The sequence below is a fragment of the Elaeis guineensis genome, chromosome 8 (genome assembly GCF_000442705.2).
Source record: "Elaeis guineensis isolate ETL-2024a chromosome 8, EG11, whole genome shotgun sequence".
Taxonomy (NCBI): Eukaryota; Viridiplantae; Streptophyta; class Magnoliopsida; order Arecales; family Arecaceae; genus Elaeis; species Elaeis guineensis.
Window position 1 is genome coordinate 122850216 of NC_026000.2, and position 17502 is coordinate 122867717.

Below are 17502 nucleotides of genomic sequence, written 5' to 3' on the forward strand. Positions count from 1 at the left end.
GAGGGGAGGGGGTAGGGGCTGTCATCGGGCTGCTCGAAAGGATCTTGACCGAATGGCGTTGGAGGGCTCCACGGTTCCATCCGAATGTGACTCAGAATGAAAAAAAATCCCACAATTTTACTTCCTCCTGATCGAACTAACTCCACATGTTTTTTCCTCTTTTTTCTTAATAATCCACGTGCCATATAGAGAATTCTCCGTTGAGAAGCCTTCGTTTTATATTATATATATTAGATCAATAAAATCATAAAATAGTTATTTTTAAGAAAAAAATATTTTTACTTTAATCATTCTATTTTTAAGTTAGAATTTTTTTTTAAAAAAATATTAAGAGATCTTACCACATCGTCCTTCCGCAAGCCACATGCCTAATTGCAATCACTAAACATTGGAGTCTCATGTGTAGAATAAATTTCATCAAAATAGGGTAAAATTTTGAGAAAAAAAATAAAACAAAATATAAATATCCAGCTTGATATTAATAAATGAAGAGTTCTCTAAATAACCACGTCTAATTTAGCCATCAAAACCATGACTTCTAAAGTTTGAGATATCATATGATATCAGCCACATCAATTTAGATATTGATCAAAGATATTATAAAATTGCCTTTTAAGGCCATGCCAGCGATTTATGTCGAGCCCCCCCAGATCCAGATTGAGGTAATACATAGGACCGAAAAGGGTCCACTGATCTAACGATCGTAGAGCATAAATTCATACACTACTTCTGAACTAAATTATTAAATGGTCCCAAAAAGTCTCACAGCTTGGAGAAGACGGGCTTCCGCTTCTGGAGCCGGGCGGAGACGGCCTCCTCCAGGTCACGTGACATGAGCATCGCCGCGTTCCATGTAGCGACGTAATCCAGCCCCTGATCCATCGTCAGATCTCTGCTTCTCAGCAGCACCGCCTTCGTTCCCATCACCGCCAAACTCGACTTCTCCGCCAACCCTTCAATAAAAATAAATAAATCAACCAATGAAGTTTTAGAACTAAATTTTGTAATCTGAATTTTACTACGATTCTTCTTTAAAATATTTTATTATAAAAAATATTTAACATATTATATATTATTTTTTATATATTTCATTATTTTTAAAAAAATAATCTTTGCCTCTAGCTCCTCTATCTCCCTCTGCCACGGCTTCTCCACAGCATTTTTCTCCTTTCTCCTACATCCGTCTGTGGTCCTCCCTTCCCAACCACCATCATCACCACCACCTCCTCTGACGACGACGATTTATCAAAAAATTTTATCAAAAAAAATTTTTGATAAAAAAATTATCTAAAAATCTATATGTTTTAGATCAATATTGTTTAAATAATATTTAAATAAAAAAATAATTTATACATATCTTCTAATACATTAAAAAAAAATGACTTCCAAATATATTATTCATCTTTTTTTTTCTAAAATTCATCCATATTTTTCATAATAATTTTTATATTTTTATATTTAAAAAATAAAATATTAAATTATTGAATATAAAATGATAAAGATATTAAAAATAAAAATAAAATATTTTATAAATAAAACTAAATACATACTTTATTAATTGATGAAAAAAATGATTTATTCGTCTCTAGATAAAATCTTTTCTGCTTTCATAGATAAATATTATTTATAAAAAAATAAATCATCCACCTTGAAAATATAAGAATATAGATAAACTGATGAACAAGAAAATTGATCAGATATTTATTCATAAAAAAACAGACCTCAAACATAACCTGTCAGGCAAGAAAATCTAAATATTATAATAAAAACCGATTAAATTTAGCATTCTGTTTTTTCTTAGACTGAGGGGTACTTTGGTAAATCGACTTATATAAGGACAAAATTCCAAACAAACGAATAATTATCTACTAATAATAAATATTAAAAATCGTAATTTTTAGAAAGTAACAAGGGCAATTTTGTATTACCACCGGCGAGGGCGGCGACGCCCTCCTCCAACGCCTGGCGAGAGGGGAAAACCCTCGAGACGAGCCCCATCGCCTTGGCCTCCGACGCCAAGACCCGCCGCCCCGTGAGCGCCAGATCGGCGGCGTTCCCGTACCCGACGATCGCAGGCAGGCGCTGAAGCGTCCCGAGGTCGGCGGCGAGGGCCAGGTCGACCTCCTTGACGGAGAAGAAGGCGTCCTCGGAGCAGCACCGGATGTCGCAGGCGGCGGCGAGGTCGACCCCACCGCCGACGCAGGCGCCGTGGATCTCCGCCACCACCGGCTTCCGGCAGCGCTCGACGGCCGAGATCGCGTCCTGCAGCGCGAGGATCCGGCGGCGGAGGAGCTCGCGGACGGCGGCCGGGTCGTCGGAGGAGGGGCGGCGGTGATGGAGGCGAGGGAGGAGAGGTCGATGCCGGCGCAGAAGTGGGGGCCGTGGCCGGAGATGACGAGGGCACGGGCGGAGGGGAGGCGGTCGAGGGCGGCGAGGGCGCGGGGGAGTTCGGAGAAGAAGGGGAGGGTAAGGGCGTTGCGCTGGGCCGGCCGGTTCAGGTAGATGTGGTAGACCGGGACGGAGCGGTCCTTCTGGACCACCTCCAGGGTCTCAAACCCCTTCTTTAGCTCCGTCTCCGCCTCCGCCGCATCCATGGCTTGGCTTCTCCTCTCTCCTGAAGCCCGGAATTGAGATTTTTCCCTTTTAAATCTCAAAATTTTGTGGAGAGCGAGGAAGATGGAGCAGCTCCGCTGTTTCCACCCGAACAGAGAACAGCGTGCGTGGCTGATGTGGCAGGGAGGTGGGGTCCACTCGTAAATACACGAGACCTCAGACGCAGGTACTTTCCGGATTCTTAAATTTTAGTTTTTTGCTAATAAAATTTGCAGTCCCCACTCCAAAGAATTGCATGATAATACCCAACTTTTTTTTTTTTTTTTGGGCCAGACAAATTTTATTATTTTTATAATGCATCCCAATTTCCTGGTGACGTAAGCCATTATTGTTGGTTAAAACAGATTTTCTGGTTACGTAGTCTGCTCTTTACATTGTGTTACCATTAGAAATCGTGACATTCAAGTATGACATGATTGTTGTCGTGGATTTCGCTGCATGACTTGACCTTCTTCTTATCAGATTATGGCTGAACACTCGCATCAGATACCTCAAGCCTCCGGGTCGGATGCATATTGATCTTAGGGTCATTAGGGAAGAAGACAATCCAACAGAATCTCCTAAAGCCTCAGATGGTTTTCATAAATCACGGGAATATGAATTAATGTGATGCAATTAATGCCCATAACTTACAATCCACAATGTTCACAATCATAGGCAATGATTCTCTGTTTCCTTCACCAAACTTAAAGATAATATTCGACTATTCCACTCTATATAAAAAAATATATATAAGATTCTCAGATAAATTTTATTTTAAAAAATAAATTATTCTCATTTACATTTTTTTTATTATTATTTTTAAATTTTAACTAACTTAAACATCGAAGGATCTCACATCGAAGAATCTCTGACGACAATAGACTTGATTTGCAGATTCTCCAAAGAGCCCCTGTCTTTGGATTGAGACTGACCAGTGACGTGGGAAGGAGGTCGACCACTATTGTTTACCTCGAATCAGGGATTTGCAGTAATAGTTTGGCATTGAGGAAAGAATTTGTTTGAAGAGAAAAGGGATACGATGAAAATAAGAGCATATAACAACTCTATTATCTCACCGACAATCATCTCTCCACAGCCAAGGTAGCATTGCCCGACTGTCCGCTACTTTGGGACACACACAACCTCTCGAAATGTCGGATCCTTAGCAATTGATGTTTTGGTCCAATAGATCCAAGCACTAACCATATCATGCAACGACTTTAGCAGGTGATGAAGCAGTAGCAGCCCCAGGAGCCTATTCTTCAGACGGCTCCCTCTCGACACAGTTGACAATCTTACTTTAAGAGCTTGAATCCAGTCCCCCGGTGAACCCATCGCTTTGCTCCTGTTGCCAGATGATCCCCATCCCATTGAAGCCCTCGCAGTCTCTTGTCTCTTCCGGTGGAGACTTAACTCTAGGTTACTCTCAACAACTTGAAAAATCTCACTGAGAGAATAACCTCAAACAAAAAGTTTAGGAGATTGAACGCCGCCTCGAAAAGGTGCAAAATGGGAGCCAGAGGAACGATGACGGCCTCAGCTCAACTCATAACCCCTCTTCTCCTATGCCATAGATAGAGTCAGTTCAAGATGTGCCCTAGATAGAGTCGTATGATGGCTCTTCAAACCCCCCTCAATCACTTTAAGATCTGTGCTGTTAAATGAATGACAAAGAATAGAGCACTTTAATATTTATGCAAATGGATGAATGATAGAAAATGAAGTACTTTAATATTTATGTAGGTAGACAGATGAGAGAGAATTGAGTGCTTTAAGATTTATACAAATAGATGGATTATAGAGATGGAGTGGTTTAAGATTTATGCAAGTAGATGAATGACAAAAGACAACCTCTTTGAATCAAGGATATTTTTTATCTTTTTTCTCACTCTATTAATGGTGTTAGAATTCAGAAGGACAGTTGGGTTATATTGCAATAAATTTGAAGTTTTGGTAGCTAGTTAATACTTTTGAAACTTTTAGGATCTATGTATAAAGGGTATAAAGTTGAAAGGTATTGCTATAATTTTTCCTAAGGCAAATTCAAGCTCATTTTATATGATGCTAGTGATAGCTGTGGTTTGTGGACAACATCATATGATTAAGTAATAAAACTATATTAAAAGATAAAGTATTCTTGTTTATTTTAGTGATAAAGTTGGATTACATGGTATACTTTAAACTTTTAACAAAAAACTAATAGTTTAGAAATTAATTATTTGGCATCCATATTAGAGATCTTCACAGTTGATCATGATATGCACTACTAAAAAACCTTAAAGAAAAAATTCATATCTTTGGATTATCTCTTATTTATATATCAAGTGGTGGAAAGGGAAATGAACAATACTAGTTATAAGTAGTATCATAGAAAACCAGAAAAAAAAAAAAATTGTCCTTCAACTCTATGTTCAAGAAATTAGTATTCCTAGTGTTTAAAAAATCTGATTTAGATTAAAATCTGGTTCTTGATCTCAATTAGAATTGATTTTTTTCTTAAAGAACCTTTTTACCATATTTTGCCCAGAATCTACTTGGATATTTATTAATTTGATCATACCAATCGTCATTGTTGAGAACTGGAGTGCTGATTGGGAATGCATAATAACCCATAGATCATGATGGTAAAGGCTTATTTGGTTTACACCTAAGTACAATTTAGAACATAAATGCCATTTCAACTTTTGGAAGCCATTTATCTAGGACCAAAGGTTTGCAATTCAAGGGGAAAACAAAATGTTTTTCAAATGTTTGGAAACAAAATGGTAAGAATCCAAAAATAGAGAACAAATTGTGATAGAAGAAAAATGCATATTTTACAAATTTATATTTTTTTTATAATTTATATTTTTATTCATTTGAGGAAAAAGAGCGTCAAGCAGCTCGAACATTGGAACAAAAAGAGCAAAAAGATTATCATTAACATTAATAATTGGCTTCATTAATTTATTACCCTTGTTTGGCCATGAATATTCATAATAAAATTATTTAAAATGCTGTATCGATTAATTTTTGAGAAATTCACTCATCTAGGAAGAATAATTGAAGATAATTAATGATACACTTCCATTATCAAATAATATAGTTATGTATCCCGTCATGTCAATGATCTATTTAGAATGCCTATCAAATGGAGGATAATCGACACACTATGGTAAATTGGATCATTTCTAATGCTAATTAATTCATATGCCAATGCTTATGAGCATTGTAAAATAAACTTCCGGCGCTTCACAAAGCATCACAAAACCATCAGAAATGAAAGTATGAAAAATTATTTATTGATGCTTCCTTTTCGCATTGTAAAGAGTGAATGATGCAATCTAACGACACTTTAAAGCATCAGCTAATTCCAAATAAATGATGCTTCTGTGTGTCATTAGTTCATATATATATATATATATATATATATATATATATATATATATATATATATATATATATATATATATATAACTCAGAAAAAAAAAGAGTTATCGTGCTATCAATGATCCATAGGAGCATGATCGTCATCATCTTTACGACCTTTGGAACTATCAGGAATCTATAAAGAAAATAGAGAAACTTCAAAAAATGACAATATGAAAATCATAATATATTCAAATCATTAAGCCTATGCAAAAATATAGATGTAGTTATGTACTTATTTATCTTAAAGTCCACAAATGTCTGCAACAAGGATGTCGGCTTTTCAATCTAAGTCCTCAAGATGTGTATCTTAGTGTCATAACTTTGTTTCATTATCCCAATCTGCACCTCGATCCTACAAATATCTGCATTGATACCTCTCTCTAGCATTTTGAGTGTATCTACTCATTACAAACAATCGAATGGGGTGACTCCAACTCCATAACCCCCGTCTGGACATAACATTCCAGTCTTAGCAACTTTGTAATCATCTGGGCCTCGACACAACTGGCCTCGTAGATGCTAAAGGGCCGACACGCTCCACCATAAGGGATGAAGCTTTATCCTATATTTAAGAAAAAAGTCATATCTTAATATTTGAAAAAAATAAAACTACAGATCATTATACAAATTTATTATCAATATATACAAATATATCTTTCGACTCATCCCTGATAAAACTATCATCTCGATGGGTATGAGTTATGTTGGAAGGAAATTTAAATTTGAAAATCCATAATTTTTGAAATAAGTTTTCCTCCAAATGTGCTTTTCCTTTTGACCATCTTAATTGAGATCTTTTAGTTCCACATCGAGAATGGAAAGATTGTTTAAGCCCTTTATATGAGAAAAGGATTTGCCTAAGCCCTAAGAGGCGTTTAAGGAGATTTAAGAAAAAACTTTAATATGCGTCAACCAAATCAAATTGGGCCGCACATGGGCTTAGCACCCTGCCAATCTGAAACATTATTTTTTAATTTTTATTTGACCATGTAAATTTTAATTATCATTTTAATTTTTTGAATGTTGGACTTTTAATTTTCTGAATATTGAGCTTTTAATTTTAGGCTCTTTAATTTCTAAAGGTTGGAAGTTTTATTTTTGACCTTAATAGGCGTCTTCTAAGCTTTTTCCTTCTATACTTCTTCTCTATTCTCCTAGGATTTTTTTTTCTATTGCAATATTTTTTTTATCTTTCTAGGTGTTGAAAGAGTCTTCATCAATCTTCTCCATAGTTATACTCGCAGGCGGAGGATACCAGTCATATCTTGAGGTGATATTTCTAGATATTTTCTGCATGAGGGATGGAAGTACACCTTAGGATAGTGCTATGCATACTTCTGATTTTTTCAATTTTAGTTTTGCTATCTTCTGTAAGTCAGTCTTTTTTTTAATTTCTTATAAAAAAGATAATAGTTTTGTTAGCTTTTTTAGACTATATCTGGTGTATTTCATAAAATATGCTCTAACAATCTAAGGCATATTTTTATGGATTGTGTTTAAGAAGCTAATAGAGTGCTAATCCAATAGTACATAACTTATTGTGTTAATTTATTTGAATTAAATTTGGATTAGCATTCTTCAAGTCAAAGCTTAATTTATTGGAATACCCTTGTTCTTTTCTTAAAAATTTATTTACTAAATTTTAGATATAATAGTTATCAATTCAATCAATAGTTCATTTTGTTGGATTTAATCCAATAACTTTAAAGGCTCAAACAATTTTAAAGATTATTCAGAATCATGGAAATACTGAGTAGAATTTTTGAATTTTTTTTGCAGTTTATTTATTTTAATCTTCTCTTCTCTAATTTTCTTTCCTAAATCTCTTAGAATGGATAGTGATGATGCCTCTAGTCTCAAGTCTGAAAAATTTCATGGCTCAGGATTTGCTAGATGCCAAAAACATCTAAAAGCTTGGCTCATAACATTGGGCCTTATATCTGCTATAGGAAAAAATCCTCATCCTTGAAAAGGATCCTCTCCTGAATCCTCTGATACTCAATATGTATTCGACAAATCGCTAGGAGAAATTGAGTTCCATTATAGGTTTAGAATTTTTAGCTATCTTTTAGATGAATTGTATAAAATCTACAGAAAATATAAGACTGCTAAAGATGTTTGATATATCTTAGAAGATGCCTACATTATAGATAATAAAAGTGCTCAAAGGTTTACCGTTATAGACTTTAACAATTATAAGATGATAGACAATGTTCCCATCAATGACCAAATCCATCAATCTCAAAACTATATTCATGATATCCGTAAGGGTAGTTCCATGTTAGATGAAAATTACCAAATATCGTGCCTAATTGATAAATTACTATTTTTTTGGTCTAAGTTTGCCCAAGAACTTAGAAGAACTTAAGGAATACTTAATCTTAAATTAGTCATCCAATCTATTAGAATAGAAGACCAACATCGACTTAGGAAGGCTAAAGAGAATTAGCTGCAAACCAAGGTCAACTTAACTGAGATTGATTCTCAAGATAAGAATCATAATTTTAAGGGTCATCAACCTAGACAATATCAAAACCACAACTTTAAACCTAAAGGAAGGAATTTTAAGCCCAAGGGTAAAAGTCCTAAAGACAAACCTAAACTTAATTAGCCAAAAGAGAATTAGAAGAATAATGATACAAGGTTCTACCATGTTTGTGGTCTGAACAATCATCTGGCTGCTGATTGCTATCATAGGAAGAAAGAAAAGGTCATCATTTTCAAGAAGGATCAATTGAACCAGCCTAAGTCTCAAATCAACATGATAGAGGTTAGACGTTCAAACACTACCTTTAGGTTAGTAACCTTTGTATCTACTATTAATGTTATTTTTTCAAACTTAGATTGGTGGTTAGATTCTAGTGCCAATATTCATGTCTGTAATGATAGGACTTGATTTTGTTCCTATTAGAACTCAAGTGGAGGAAGTGTAACCATAGGAGATGGGATGTACGTCTATCAATGTGATACAGATTGGAACTGTCAAGTTAAGGCTGACATCTAGAAAGACACTTATTCTACATGGTGTCTAGTATGTTTTCGAGATTCGTAGGAACCTAATAAGTGGATCTTTATTGGTACAATTAGATTATAAAGTTGTGTTAGTGTTAAATAAAGTTGTAATCTCCAAAGAAGAAATATTTATTGAAAAAAGTTTCGTATCTGAGGGTCTTTTCAAGATCAATATACTGCCTCTTTCAATTAATGAGAAGTCTTCCTTTGTCTCTACTCAATCTCATATGATGAGTACTAAATCTTATGATGTGTGGCATAGTAGGCTAGATCATATAAATCATAGGTCAATCATGAAGATATTCAATTTAAATTTAATCCCTAAGTTCAAAATCGATCATAGTATTAAACATGAAATCTGACACAATCCAAGCGACCTAGGAAACCTTTCAAATCAATCTTAATTAAGAATATCCAAAAGTTAGAACTTATTCATAGTAATGTATGTAACTCATATAGGGGACTAATCAGAGGAGGAAGTCGATATTTTGTGACTTTCATAGATGACTTTTTGAAATACTGTTACACTTATCTCTTAAAAACTAAAGATGAAGTTCTTAGTAAATTTAAGATTTACAAAGCTGAAGCTAAAAACCAACAAGAGAAAAAGACTAAGATAATAAGGTCTAATAGAGGAGGTGAGTATACTTCAAATGAATTTGCTTTATTCTGTAAAGAGCATGGAATAATTCATGAAGTTACAACTCTATACTCATCTCAATCTAATGGTGTGGTTGAGCAAAAAAATTGAATCCTAATAGAGATGGTCAATGCCATAATTATAAGTTTTGATGTACCTTAAAACTTGTGGGGGGAGGCTCGTTTATCAATCTGTTATATTCTAAATAGAATTTTACCTAAGGATAATAAAAAAACTCCATATGAACTTTGGAAGGGATACATTCCTAGACTAAGCTACTTCTGAGTATGGGATTGTCTAGCAAAGGTTAGAATTCTTGAACCAAAAAAAAAAAGATTGGAGCTAGAACTGTAGATGTTGCCTTTGTAGGATATTTTTTTGATAGCAACAATTATAGATTTTTAGTAGTCAATTCTGAAATCAATGGAATCTCAAATGATACTGTCATTGAATCTAGAAATGCAACTTTCTTTAAAAACCGTTGGAGAGCATCCAAAAAGAAAAACTCAAAATTTTCCTAAAATTTTCTCCAAGCATTTTTAATCTTATTTTTAATTTTATCATTTAAATATTTTAATCTTTTTATTATTATGATTTTAATTTCTGACCATTGGGCTCCTAATTATCAACGGTCATGTGCATTTAGTTTAGTTTTTATTTTATGATTGTTGGACTTCATATTAAATATTCTGACTATTGAACTCCTTATTAAAAGCTTTAATGGGTCAATGAAAGCCCCAACGGTCATAAACCATCATAAACAGTTATATTGGTTGGCTATAAAAAGGCTCTCTTGGGACCTAATCCAACAAGCTATCCAAGAGCCTTCTAATCTTCTTTCTCCCATGATTTTCCCTCTTTAGTTACAATATTTTTTCTTCTCTTCATTTTTTTTTGAGTGCTGAAAGATTCATCATTAACCTCCTCCACGGTCATGCTCGTAGAGGGAGGATACTGATCGTATCTTTGGATGGTGTTTTCAAATATTTCTTGCATGAGGGACAGAGATATGCCTTAAGATAGTATATCGCACGCTTTCAATTTTATCATTTTTCATTTCTTATTATTCTGTAAGTCATATATAATTTTCTTTAATAAAGTTTTCATCTTGGGGTGGTGTTTTTGGGTATTTCTTGTACGAGGGATGGAAATATGTTTTAGGATAGTCCCTTGCACGCTTCCAGTTTGATCAATTTTTTTTCTTGAATTTCCAGTTTGATCAATTTTTATTCTTGAATTTCTGTAAGTTATTTACCATATTCTTTGACAATCAAAATTCTTATTAATTTTCTTATCCATCTAACTCATTGGTATACTCAAATATTTGATTAATGTCTGTTATGTTTAAAGAAATATAGGTATTCCTTGTCTAATTTATAACTATACATGTTTTATCAAATATGGACATTAGTCTTATTCATTTTGTATCTTTATAGATGTATATTTTAGTAGGCTGATTGATACTTATTCACATCCCCTTGATACATGTATAACAATTTCTGACTAATAAATGATTTGCTGTCAGCCATAAACTAGAAGTATTTGCTTTCTAAATTACAAGTTAATGTTGGAGGATTCATCATAATACGTGGACAGTCAGCCTGGTGTGTTTGAAAAATTATACATATTGTACAAATAAGCAATATTAGATCAGTTTCTGTCGCCCTCCATTTTAAGCTGGTCTATAATGCATGTAGAGGAATGTCTTAGAAATAAGACCTCATTATTGCGTGAGTTGAATGCCCATTTGATCACTCACACAGAGTAATCTATGTCCATAGCCTTGTAAAATCTTATTCATCCATAAGGAAGATTGATGCACTCATGAACTGTAATTCTTGTGTAGACCAAGGCACCATGTATGAACACCTTTTAACATTACATGAATATTTTCTTATCAGCAATATTATTTTTTGGTCCAGACCCTCCAAGCTTGCTTGATACCATCCCTCTGGTACCTACATTCTGAGTTCTGATAGTTTTTTTGTTTGATTTCTTATTGATGTTCATATATGCTCTATAAAAAGCTAATCATATTGTTTCATTTTTTAAGTCCAACCATGACCTAGCTACCAATGAAAACAGACTTTCAGCAAAAGAGATGACAATTTCTATGATTTGTTTAATTTTTGCATGTTAGATGCTTGACATTCTTGCTTCTAGGAACCCCTCTGCTCCTCATCTGCCTCGTGATTGGGGCATGATTGCAGTAGAACTAGATTCTGGCTGCTAGGTTTTTTGTGTGAATTATAGGACATTGATGAAGAGATAATAGTTTGGAGAAGTAAATTGATTTTGAATCATTTAAATACTTTTTGCTTTGAAAATCTAAAATCAAAGTGTTTTCAATTGTTTATGAAAATTTCATCAACCAGCTCAAAAAGAGGGTTCAGGAAAAAAATAAAAAGTTCAAACAACCATCAAACCTTGTCCCGACTGTTCAGTTTCTTTGAGTTTATCTATCCTTATTCATCAAGAAACCCACTAATTATGGTACCCTCTGCATAAATAGCTAATATAGGGAGAAGGCAAAATTATAAAACACAAAGGAACTACAGCTTTCCTAGAACTTCTACCACAATGTTGTTCGCATTTGTACCACATTCCTCATCCTATTTTTGGTACTGTTAGAAGGTATTGGGATGGCTTGAAGTTGTTCATGGTAGTAAGCATAAGCCTGAAATAAATAAAATAGACAACTAAGTTAAAAATGTACTGAAAGTTTTTCCATATCTCTTGGTCTGAGTCAACTGTTGCTCATTGGTTAAATCATAGAATTGATCCCTACTTTTCAAAGACCATTCAACCTGACAAACATGCAAACTCATCTTTTCTGCATTACACTACATCTCTTTTGTTATTTTCTATATTTTCTGAACTTTTAATTCCCATATTGTTCTTTACATAATTTATGATTGTGAATGCCAATTCTGTGAGCTTTCAATTCTAAGGGGATTAATAAGATAACAAAAATATGGCAATGCATTCAATAAAACACAAATCTTTTCCATGAATGTATCTGGATAATTACTTGTTCAATTACATTTTTCATGGTTTGTGCATCATAATGCGCACTGAGTCAGAGACCTTAGGTGGAATTTCAGATTAGTTGTTGTTTATTGCATCTGCATGAGCGAATTGATGTTGTTGAGGGTCAGAGAGTCACAAGTTATTAAGTGTCATTAGATATGAAAGAGATATCTATCCAAAAAAAAAGCTCATTCCTGTAATTTACTGGTACCTTCAGTATTGTGTCTATCACACGTAAAATTCATGTGATTATGAATCAGGGACACGTGGATCTAGATAAGTAGGACTTGGCCACATGTAAATGATGTATACTTCGTATTTGATTTCCGTAACTGAACCTGCTTGTGTTCTGAGATTAATGGGAATGAATTATTGCCTCCCTGTTTTGCATCAATGCATCCATTTTTATTAGGCTGAATCAGGATTTCTGCAGCATGATATTTGTTTTGTTAGTGATGTCTGGTAACTGATGCATTACAGGAAGGTTTTTTTTCTTTGATGTCTTTGTATTCTTTTTTGTCTGGAGACTAAAATGAAGTTATTAATGGTCTTTGGCAATACCATAAGTTCTAGTATATTTCAAAAATTGTGGGGGAAGGCTTTTTTATCAGTGTACCTTGCTAAAAAATTAAATAGGATTAAAATTCTAGAGTCATTGAGAGGGATGGGGCTTTGTCTATAATGGATCTTTTAATAGTGGGAACCCAACATCTGTGATAGAAGATTTCTCGAAAAAGGTTCAATGTGATAATAACAAGCTAATTAGTTGGTTAGGAAGTACAAGTGATTTATCTAATATAAGAGTCATAGACTCCATCATATCCCTATAGTGATTAGTGCTCTTATGTAGTGGTTAGAAAGAGTTTATCTCTGAATGAGATTCGAGATGGTATTTTTCATGAGATGTGACTCTATACACATCCTTAGAGGGACTTACCTATATGAGAATATCCGTACATAACTGCAAATATGAGATTTGGGCTATTTCTAGCAACTCATGAAAAATCAAAACATATGTGCAGAGCCATTAATGTATAGACTAGCGATGAAGAAACTCTGTACTATATATGTAGTAGTTGAAGTCTAGATTAAAGAAACATAGTTCAAGATCTGGTTCGCTTCAATTCTTTTAGATTGGAACTACTCAAACTAAGTAAGGTTAAATTACCTTACCCATTGTATAGTATAAGTACCCAGAAATTTGTGTTATTTTATTTTATAATTTTTTAAAAAATTTTAAATTTTGTGGGAGATTGTTGAAGAGAATCCAAAAAAAATCTCAAAATTTTTCTAAGATTTTTTTCCAAGCATTTTTTATGTTGTTTTTAATTTTATCATTTAAATATTTTAATCTTTTCATTATCATGATTTTAAATTCTGACCGTTGGGCTCCTAATTACCAACGATAATGTGCATTTAATCTAATTTTTATGTTATGACTATTGGACTTTGTATTAAAGATTCTGACTATTAAACTCCTTATTAAAGACCTTAATAGATCAATAAAAATCCCAACGATCATAAACAATCATATTGGTTAGCTATAAAAAGGTCCACTTGGGACCTAATCCAACAAGCTATCCAAAAGCCTTCTAATCTTCTTTCTCCAATGATTTTTTCTCTTTAATTATAATATTTTTTATTCTCTTCATCTTTCTAGATGCTGAAAGAGTTTTTATCAACCTTCTCCATAGTTGTGCTCGTAGGAAAAGGATACTAGTCATATCTTGAGGCGGTGTTTCCGTGTATTTTTTGCATGAGAAATAAAATATGCCTTAGAACAGTGTCTCGCATGCTTTCGGTTTGATCATTTTTTATTCTTAAATTTCTGTAAGTTATTTATAATATTCTTTTATAATCAAAATTCTTATTAATTTTTTTAAATTACATCTGAAATTTTAAGTATTGTTCCAACAAAAAATATCTTTCCTTTCAAAACTCAAATTTTTAGTCAAGCATTTGATTATCCATCAATATCTTCAACTTTTGGTTTTTCATCAAATCATCCTTACCTGATCATAACCTTATAAAACCTAACCTTCCACTTGAACTTAGGAGGAGCAAGAGAGCTAGAACTGCAAAGAGTTTCGGTGAAGAATTTATCACCTTCATGATTGAAGAAACATCGATAGTTTATCAAGATGCTATGAGCTCTTCTGAAGCTTTTTTAGAAGGCTATAAATGGTGAGATAGAATTAATCATTGAAAATAATATTTGGATTCTTACTGATTTACCTTATAGAAGCAAATCTCTTGGATGTAAGTGGATCTTTAAGAAAAAAATTAGAGTGGATGGATCTGTGGAAAGATATAAGGCACAGTTTGTAGCTCAAGAATTTGAGCAAAATGCTGGCTTTGACTTTTTTGATACATATTCAGCTGTTGCTCATATGTCTATTATTTGAGTTTTCTTGCTTTAGCTTCTATTCATAAACTTCTTATTCATTAAATAGATATCAAAATTGCTTTCCTTCATGGTGATCTAAAAGAAGAGATCTATGTGAGATAATTTGAAAGTTTTTCTGTGCCTGGACAAGAAAATAAAGTGTGTAAGCTAATTATGTCCTTATATGTGCTGAAACAAGCACCTAAGCACTAGTACGAGAACTTTGATAGTATTATTCTTTCTTATTATTTTTAAATTAATGATTTTGACAATTGTCTATGTTATAAGGGACTTGATAATCGATATTTCTTTTTTTGTCTATATATAAATAATAGTCTAATACTAGCACTAGATATTGATTTAATTAATAATATCAAAATTTTATTATCAAATCACTTTAACATGAAAGATTGTGGTCAAGCTGTTGTAATCTTAAGTATGAAGATTATTACATCATTTAATTCTTATTATCTAACTTAATCACACTGTACTCAAATGATCTTAAACAAATTTAGATACTCAGTCGTGTGTCTACACTATATAATCTTCGTGTTCAATTAGTAAACAATACTGGTAACTCTGTGAATCAAGAAAAATATGCTCAAATCATTGGATCACTCTTGCATTTAGCCAATAGAACTAGACATGATATTACTTATATTGTTTTCAAATTGAGTAGGTATACCAGTAACTGTAGCATGTCTCACTGGATTGCTTTAGAAAGAGTATTCTGATATCTTAAAGGTACCACATCTTATGAGCTTAGATATGTTGGCTATCCTGCTATGCTTGAGGGATATAGTGATGCCAACTGGATGTCTGATCCTTTATATATTTAGTCTACTTCTGGATATATCTTTACTCTTGATGGTAGTGCTATTTCTTGACAATTTATAAAGCAAACTATAATAGCTAGAAGCACTCTAGCACTATGGAGGTAGAATTAATAGCCTTTGATATCACATCTTTAGAAATTGAGTGGCTAAAAAATTTATGATCATCTATTCCTTTGATACAAACTCTTATTCCTCTTATATCTATTCACTGTGATTATAGAGCTACAATTGATTTCTATGTAAAGAAACTCATAAATTCTAAAACTAATAGATATGTAAACTTAAACAAAAGTGTATTAGATGATAATTAAAACATGATATTATATTATTAAATTTTATAAGATCTAACCAAATTCTTGCTGACTATTTTACTAAAGGCTTGACAGGATGAAGAACCTTAAGACATCAAGCGGATGGAAGTTTGCCCGTAATGGATCTTTCAATAGTAGAAATCCAACCTCAGTGATGAGAGATCTCTTGAAGTAAGTTCAATATGATAATAACAACCTAATTGGTTAGTCAAAAAGCATATATTGAACTGATATTATATCCTATTCCTATAGTATTTAGTACTCTTGTGTAGTGATTAAAGAAGAGTTATAGTTCTGAATGAGACCTGAGATGATATTTTTTGCGAGATGTGACTCTACACACATTCTTGGAGGGACTCACATATATAAGAGCTCCGTATATGGCTGCAGATATGAGATTTGGACTATCTCGATTAATTCTCATGAAAAATTAAGATATATATACAGGGCTACTAATGCACGGATTCGTGATGAAGAACTCTGTACTATGTGTGTGGTAGTTAAAATCTAGGTCAAAGGAGCATAGATCAAGATTTGATTTACTCCGATTCTTTCAGATGGAAACTATTCATACTAAATAAGGTTAAGCCTTATAAAGACACCTTACCCATTGCATAGTATAAGCATCCAAAAATTTATATTTTATTTTATTTTACTATTATTTGAAAAATTCTAAGTTTTGTAAGGGATTGTTGGAGGAAAATTTAAATTTGAAAATCCAAAATTCTTCAAATATGTTTTCCTCCAAATGTGCTTTATCTTTTGACTATCTTGATTGAGATCTTTTAGTCCCATGTTGGAAATGAAAAGATTGTTTGAGCCTTTTTTATAAGAAGAAGGTTTGCCCAAGCTCTTAGGAGTATTTGAGGAGGTTTGAAGAAAAATCTTTAATACATGCACATGCAAACAAAACAGAATGGAAGATAACCAAATCGGGTGGGGCATGGCTGCAGGCTTGGTTTCCTGCCAACCCGAAACATAATATTTTGAATGTTGGGCTTTTAATTTTGGGCTTTTAAATTTCTGAACGTTAAAAATTTTATTTCTGGCTTTAATGGGCCAGCCCAAATGGTCAGAATATGTTGGTATAAAAAGGCCTCCTTGGGATTTAATCCTATAAGCCATCCAAGAGCCTTCTAAACTTCTTCTCTATTCTTCAATAGTTCTCTTTTCTATTGTAATATTTCTTTTTTTCATCTTCATGAATGGTAAAAGAGTCTTTATCAACCTCCTCTACAGTCATGCTCGTGGATGGAAGATATCGGTCATATCTTGGTATGG

General features: G+C 33.3%; 1 protein-coding gene and 1 long non-coding RNA gene across 2 annotated transcripts; one reads left to right on the forward strand and one right to left on the reverse strand.

Annotated features, from left to right (window-relative positions):
• Window positions 1-584: 584 nt before the first annotated feature.
• On the reverse strand, window positions 585-2652 carry LOC140859656 (delta(3,5)-Delta(2,4)-dienoyl-CoA isomerase, peroxisomal-like). Its single transcript, XM_073261776.1, is given in 3 exon segments — window positions 585-953; window positions 1929-2327; window positions 2330-2652. Coding segments are annotated over 3 exon segments (855 nt in total). The 5' UTR covers window positions 2595-2652; the 3' UTR covers window positions 585-762.
• LOC140859657 (uncharacterized) lies at window positions 2642-16614 on the forward strand. Its single transcript, XR_012143317.1, has 2 exons — window positions 2642-2779; window positions 16288-16614. It is a non-coding gene; the product is annotated as an uncharacterized lncRNA (long non-coding RNA).
• Window positions 16615-17502: the final 888 nt, after the last annotated feature.